General features: G+C 51.5%; 2 protein-coding genes across 2 annotated transcripts; one reads left to right on the plus strand and one right to left on the minus strand.

The window, feature by feature from the left end:
- Positions 1–1,123: 1,123 nt before the first annotated feature.
- PHACADRAFT_251126 (uncharacterized protein) lies at positions 1,124–1,842 on the plus strand. Its single transcript, XM_007392754.1, has one exon. The coding sequence runs from the start codon at positions 1,246–1,248 to the stop codon at positions 1,438–1,440; it is 195 nt and encodes a 64-aa protein (XP_007392816.1). The 5' UTR covers positions 1,124–1,245; the 3' UTR covers positions 1,441–1,842.
- A 1,698-nt stretch (positions 1,843–3,540) lies between these two features.
- On the minus strand, positions 3,541–3,807 carry PHACADRAFT_58023 (uncharacterized protein; the record flags this gene model as incomplete). Its single annotated transcript, XM_007392755.1, has 2 exons — positions 3,541–3,669; positions 3,721–3,807. Coding segments are annotated over 2 exons (216 nt in total), but the record flags the coding sequence as incomplete, so codon positions are not given.
- Between the last annotated feature and the right edge of the window lie 3,799 nt (positions 3,808–7,606).

Raw genomic sequence — 7,606 nt, forward strand, 5'->3', positions numbered from 1 at the left:
GGGACACATCTGGCAATCTAATTTTACACACCTTTTGCACTCAGACGGTGTACTGCATAGAGACACTTCAGTGAGAGCTGAGTTCTGGGATAGTGCACAGTTCAGAGGAGAATAGGCATCTATACAGATGCCAGTGGCTAAGCATGTATTGAGCTTATTACAAAAGAATATTTGTATTTATATTGGTACTTGATAAGCCAGTGGCTTTGAGCAATGTTTGATGCAAATCGCTGGTGATGTGTGCCAGTAGCCGGTGGCAACCTGCAAAGTCCAGTGGGATCCGGTGTGTCTCACTGCTACCCACTGTTACTCACTGATACCCACCAGCTAACAGCGGCAGCCACTGGAGACTAGCACTGGACTTCACTGGATACCAGTGGGTGCCGGTGAGTACACCCCATATTCGGTGGAATGTGGTGTAGTTGTCAGTCCCGGGCATATTACTGGGTGCGGGCCCGGGCTGTGAACTCGACGCGCCGCGACGCTTACGTAACGAAGCCGTCACATGACCGTGCTAACTACGCGTGTAAAGCTTTCCCTACTATGCTCTCTGGCTTGCGCCAAGTCCATGCTCCCGGCCAGCCAATAAAATAGTCCGCTGGCGACATAAAGCACGCCGTTTGCCGCCCGCTCGCATCTACCTTCAGAGTCCTTGCACCCTCGACGCAGGAAATGTTCAGGCTGCTGCCCACGCTGATCGATATCGCGGAGACACGGCAGTGGTACCAGATGCCGTCTGGGAAGATGCTCTCGGAGAGAAGCGAGATGCTTTTGAGCTTGCAGGGGAGAAACATCAAGTGGGGCTTGATCGTACTTTAACCCAGATGCAGGTGCAAATGGAGAACCAGATTTATCGGTCGCAAGCTATCTATTGCTTTTTCATCGAAGAATATTTACTGTATTAATGCGGTGGTGCGAGCCTGGTGGTTTCTGGCGTGATCCGCAATGTCTGACTCAGAAATGTCGCCCGCACTCCGAGCGTACGGCAGCATGCGAGACTCGTCTTCTTGCTTCCTCCGCTCTATGATTGACCCAGAATGAAGCCCCTCGAAGGTTCAGCCAGCCCACCGTCACAATCTATTACCTCAGGAATCACTGGTTACAAGCATAAGTTTACGTCCGTACCACTTATTGTCGCATTCGTAGCTATTAGGCATGCCCGCAATATCAATTATGTTATAGCAGGCGAATATATGCGTTCTGCCCCGTTTCCCACAACAAACGACCCCGCCATCTCGATCACCCATGCCTTGCTTCCGGACTTTTAACGCCTCGGTTCGCCTGTTCATGAACGCTGCTTCCCTGTCCCCGGCCCTCGCTCTCGCCCCTACTCTTGCCCTTGCCTTCGCCTTCGCCCACGCCCCCGCTCTTATCCTCGCCCACGCCACGGCCCTCGGACGGTGTGCCGCCCTGTGTTTCAAGGGGCCAACGCAAGCTTGAGGGCCCAGGTCTTCGGTCTTCGGAAGACTGAATGACTAGTGTCGAGGAGCCTTCTTGAAAAATTGTATGACCTGATCCGGCGGGTTCATCTGGCAGGTTTGATAGGGCAGCCAATCCCGCTGGCTGTAGCGGCAACAAGCCGGGTGGCCTTGCCAGTCTGATGATCTTCGGGAGCAGATTGCACTCGGCGTAGTGGCGGCCTGCGTACCAGCTGCCGTGCCCAGTCCAGGGGCAGTCATCGACTTCGCAAGTGGAGCTTTGGTACAGATGGTATTGCCGGTTGTGTGACGTCTCAAGTGCGTTGTGTAGTTGCGCCCGAATACAATCCTGGTCGCCGCGGAGCTTGTGCCGCTTGTACGCCTTCTCAAGCGCATGCCAGAGCTGCCTGTAGAGTGCGCCATATTTCTCCGTTAGTGTTTCTTTTTGTTGATATAGTTGCCGGATCCACTCCCGATGGTCACCTCGGACCTCAACGCCGCTGTCGCCCTGCGAGACGCCTGCCGCGGTATCAAGCGGTACAGCGGAATCAACTGACCAAACATCCACTGCCTTGATTATCTTCTCCAATGCGCCGACCACAACGACCGAAGATGCCAGCCGCATGTTACTGCGAGTGAGCCACTCTATTGACGTAGTGATAAACATCTCAAGGAGGTCCCGGTCAGCATGTGAGAACTCGGGCGGGATGTAGTTCGCCAGGAGTAGCTCGCAATCAGCTGCTGTGGTGTGCCCTTGCTCTAAGGCTGAGAAAATAGATATGATGTTAGTAAATATTCACCTGGATGCTTGGCGTATGCTTACCCAGGCGTTTGTCGGCCACAGAGAACGTGATTCTCTGATCCCGTAGAGCATCTGTGCATGTTCTCTGCACCAACACAGAGGTATTTTCATGCTCGGAGTGATCGAGGACAAACTGAAGGAGGGGCCGCCGCACTTCAGAAACCAGCCCTGGCCTCGCGGAGCGAGCTTCCCGGTATATTTGAGCGGCGACATGAAGGAGAAAATCCAAGGTGCGTTCGCGCGAGTCTTGCTCTACGATGTAGCACTGTTTAATGTATGTGACAACGTGAGAGTTCTGCGACGATTTGGCCACCCAGGACATCGCTCGCATGAGCAGGATGGTCTCCTTGACCTCGACGGACAACTCGTCCATGGTAGCCTTTCGCTCCGGGCCGTCTGGAGTCTCGGCCGAGCAAGCCTTTTCTCCTGCAGCGCGCATGGTTTCGTGCCTTAACTGCCAGGACCCGAAGCGCGGTAACATGGTTCTGCAGGTGACGAGGTCGACGTCGCGCCAGCTGAGCGGCAATTGTTCCCACTCGATGCGCTTGCGTCGTTCCAACAAGTCGTCTTCCATGCCGATCAAGACAATTGCAATGAAGACGAAAAGCACGGGGAATATGAGAATAGTGTAGGCCCAAATGGGTATGTCGGTGGACAAAATTCGCGAAACTGCCCAAGTGTATTAGGCCGCGGAAAATAATATGGTGGAAGATTATGTGACTCGCCCTTAATAAACCTGCACCACCGACGATACAGCAAAGGTGTGCTTGCCCAATTGATACAGATAGTCGCTGAATGGGCCATTATTTTACAGGCCGCCATGACCGCCCATGCTGTTGGAGACTTGTACGGGCACCGACGAGAGAACACAGGCAGGACAGTGAAGACCGCGACCACGAGCAGGAACATCGCCGCGACAGCAGTCACGCAGATCGCAGCAATGTCGTCAAGGGTCCAGAGCAGAATAATCATGCCGATAAGGAAGAGGATCATCGCGATCTCGAGCAGCGCTGGCACCGTCGAGACCACCGCCGAGACGTTCCACGCCTCCCATGCTTCGAATCGGAACTGGCGCACCATAATGTTCGCTCGCGGCGTTGCGAGCGGCGAGTTCCACTGCATGTACTCGCGCACCCACTGCTTGACTAAAATGCCGAGCAGCGCGGCAGCGAGACTGAGGATGAGGCTGATGAAGAAAAGTGTGTTGATCCACCGTGCAGGGGTCGACGGCTCGAACGGTGGCGGGTCGTCTAGAGACATCAGCTAAGGAGGGGAGAACGGGGCTCCGGTGATGATGGCTGAAAACCCTTGGATTAGGATCTGACTGTTTTGGGCGAGTATCTGGTTATTTGTGGTGAGGAGTTGGTTCGTCAGGTCGGCGCTCGATGGCTGAAGCATCGTATAGGTCGAGACAACAAATGCGGTGAGGATGGCAGAGAATAGACCAGCCTTGACGGATGTTAGGTCGACATAGTACGACAACAAGGATGGGGAACATACGAAGACGAGGAGGGTATCGATATCCTCAGAATATCCTTTCATCTTTCCTTCGTCGTCCGTCGCAGCAGTGTCCTCTATTCCGGCCCAGCCAGAGAGACCTGAGGTGCTCTGATGCAGAGAAATGCGGAGATAAGCCGCCGATGTGAGACTCAATTGAGACCTCGTATGCGTACTTTGCCAGCATCCGGGCCGTCCTCCCACTTTCTGCCTCGTGAGGTCTTCATGCAGGTCTCAAATGTACTTGGCGATGACAAAAATGATTAATGAAGCCTAATGAGGTGGGGGAGTGAGGAGAGCGATGGCGGAAGGTCGGTGGAGAGAATCTCAGACTAGGGATGGGTGAGCGGCAGTAGTCAAGTCACATCTCGATGCACGAACCATGCATGTCGGATGTGCCTTTGCCTCGTGTTGGCGTTGGCCGCTGGAATGGAATCAGAGCTCGGCCGTATGCTATCACATCGCACGGTGGTCTGTCATTCCTCCGACAGTTCTCCATTTGAGACGGCAGGTTGCTTGAGAAGCCTATGTGGAATGCAGGTGACTCACTCTTTCATCGCTGTCTGACGGAAAGCCTCACCTAACCTATGTCCAAGCCGGTAAAGGATGACAGCCATCATTGATCGCCGGCTGCTGAATACAACGGCCTACCCACGATGTGTCTGGAGCTGTCCGAGGCAGTCCCTCAGTTTGTTCGGCACTGCAGGGCCACGGCAATGTCTATAGTTCAGTGAAAGTTTTGGGCAAATAGTTCACGTCAAATGCGAGTGCATTTCTCATCGTACTCTGACTAAACTTGCCAGGAAGCACCTCGCGGCGTCGTGGGGATAAAAGCGTGTAGCACGAACATGGAAAGGAGGAAACAGAGGCGACCACAGAGCCTTGTGCGCGCATCCCCCAGGGCACATCAAGTGAACGAAATGTTGGAAAACAGGAATAACAATTGCGTTTCTCCAACGGCAACATCCCGTCGTTTCTGTAAGGTATCATCCTGTTGCGGATTTATAATGAAATTTATAGGCGGACAGCCGCTCGGCGGCGGAAAGATGGCTAAGCAGATTGCTGGCTGAAACTCTGGTTCCCCTTTGAAGATGCCGCTGTGAAGCACCCGCTCAAACGGGCCAAGGGCGTCGAATCTTGCGGCTCGACCTGAGGAGGTCGCCGTCCTGGCACCACTACCGTCCCTACCGCGGATGCACTGTCGATCCTGCTATGCGAGGCCGCTTTCATGACTTGGAGCATGTCCTGGACGATGGCGCGGACGATCGACACACGCGTAGGCACCGTGCCATATTGCAAGAGCCATCAAACGGTGCAAGCGCGTGTTTGCTTAGGGCTTAACTTGTAGCGCAGGTCCGTACAGTTGGGGACATCAGGGGTGGCGAGGGAAGACGACAGGCAGGACGAGAAAGTAGAGACGACGAGCAGGAGTATTAGGACGGAGATGATGACGAAGATGGCATCAATGCGGTCCAAGGAAACGACCATGCCCGCGAGGAAGAGGATTATCGTGATTTTAATCGGCGCAGGTGTTGCTGCAGTTGTTGCTTCCATGTTCCACGCCAATCGTGCCCCGAAGCGCATCTGGACCACGAAAGTGCCCTTACGTGGCGATTTAAGGGTGAATTTCACTGCATGTACTCGCGGAGCTACTAGATCTTGAACAACGTAGCTGCAAGGCTAAGGCCAGAGCTGGTGACAAAGAAGGTGTTGATGAGCATATGTATCGACCGTGAAGGGCCGGGCCCGCGGATAGCGGTGCTCACCGCAGATGCCGAGGGCCCAGTACTTCGAAGCCGGAGGCCTTGTGCTAGCAGTTGGATCGCGGATGCAAGCGATTTGTTGGTTACGTCCGAGATGTCAATCGCAGGAGCCGGTACGTCTGCAAGTAATAAATACCGGAGAACAGACCCGCCTAAACCCGCCGAACTCGGTTAGCAGATAGGAGCAGACGAATTTTGCTAGGTCACATACAAAGACAAGCGGTATATCGATTTTCTCCAAAAAAAATAAAAATAAAAACCTTGCACCCGCCTTCGTATCTTGGCGTGTGGTGTTCGATTCGGCATAGCTACCGAGGCCTGCATGTTCCCGGTGGAGTACGTTCTCATGCCACTCCAAGGACGGTGGGTTTCAACACATACACTCATAATCAGCTGCGGCATCTTTGGCGGCATGAGGTGTAAACTCGGGGGCTGATATTCTTGAACGTGACAGTTAGACAAAGTAGTTGTGCGAAGCATGTCTAAAGTTCGGTAACTGAGTAAAGCGTTGCCAACCAAAGAGATAGGAGACGCGCCTGGATGTTATTGAAGCTCTTCCGACATAGCACCTTTATCTCGTCACTCAGCATGCGTTTTTTTCGTTCATAAATAACTCAGATCCAAAGCCTTGCATCAGGAACGCTACAGTGTCTTAAAACGAACATTTGCATGCAACACAGAGTCATATCACGCCTTCATAGCCAAGAGAGGGGTATGCCACTCGATTGGAGAATACCAGTTTATAGACGAAGTACAGTGTTTGTGACACATATTCAAGGTACACCATTGGACCTGCTTAGCAGAAGTCATATCAAGCAATGTAAGCATGCGCACCAAGGAGACAATTGAATGGTCCGTTGCCAGCATAAAAGAGAACTGTCCGTCTTCCACTCCGTTCCAGAGTCATTAGCGCCACGCGGAAGCGACCACTACCCCAGAGAATACACGGATGGCCTTGCCACGGTGCTTTCGGCTTAAAGCCGACATGCATGCTATTAGCGAGCCCGAGAGTGACCGGCGGCTGGTGTCAAGTTGAAAGGAAAGAGAGGTTGTGTGAAGATATAGGTACGTGCATGAACTTCAAGCAAGAGCAGGATGGTCGTAGGCGCTTAGGCGAAATCTCCACGTGACTCATGCCAAACTTTAGATCAGATCATCTGAAGCGTCGAATCGCAACTCGGAGCGGTTCCTACTACTGTCCTGATCCTTGCAGCACGCTCCCTTCGCTGAGGCGAACGATACAGGCTCATTTTCTGATATTTAGAACCTGAAGCGATGAGCACTCTCCATCCCGTGCTTCTCCCTGAGGTCGTCCATGCCTAGTGATGTGCGGGCCGGTGTCATGCACCATAATTATAAGTATAGGAAAACTAAAGGAATAATAGGTATTCAAATCAAAAAGAAACCGCTTACTCAGAGCTGCAAAGTAAGCATAAACACTTAAGCTTACTAAAAGTGAATCAATGACTAATAATATGACTCAGCTTCTTAGTAATCTAGAAACTATGCTTAGTAAAGGTCTATGCTCAACAGTTATGAATTACCAAAATATAGTAATACTCTAACAAACATTAGTAATAGCTTACCAATACATTAGTAAAACAGACAGAAGGCTGACTAATACAGACAAAATGCTTATTAATAAAAGTAGAAGTAGCTTAGTAATTACAGTAGAATAGAAGAGCCAGTTTTGCTATTGGCTAAGGAACAACAGGCTGAAAGGTATAAATAGGAGAGGTTCTCTGAGACACAACGAAAACAACCAACCCACCAAGCACTACACACACTCTCAAGGATTTAGCTAGCAGCAAACCTGCAGTTAATCCCCTGAGCTCTTTAGCTCTCAGAGAATAGACTCCTTTCTTTAAAGCCTAGGAAATTCCTTAAGCACAGTAGAGCCTCTGACTTTCAAATAACCTGAAGGGAAACGCCCTTGGTATAGTGCACGAGTTCACTATTTGACTAACCCTAGACTGCGAGAGCTAGTGGCGTCATTATTTGAGACTGTGGTACATCTCCTGTAGAGCTTACAGTAATTAGACTAGCAGTAAAAAGATTAAATCTATTCTTGATCTTTAACTCTAAATTGGAAGCTTCAGACTGCTTCAAGTTATACAAATCCTCTA

Source organism: Phanerochaete carnosa (genome assembly GCF_000300595.1).
Source record: "Phanerochaete carnosa HHB-10118-sp unplaced genomic scaffold PHACAscaffold_3, whole genome shotgun sequence".
NCBI lineage: Eukaryota > Fungi > Basidiomycota > Agaricomycetes > Polyporales > Phanerochaetaceae > Phanerochaete > Phanerochaete carnosa.

Coding starts and splice junctions, on each gene's coding strand:
- PHACADRAFT_251126 (XM_007392754.1), top strand. CDS start 1,246: ATGCCTTGCTTCCGGACTTTTAACGCCTCGGTTCGCCTGTTCATGAAC.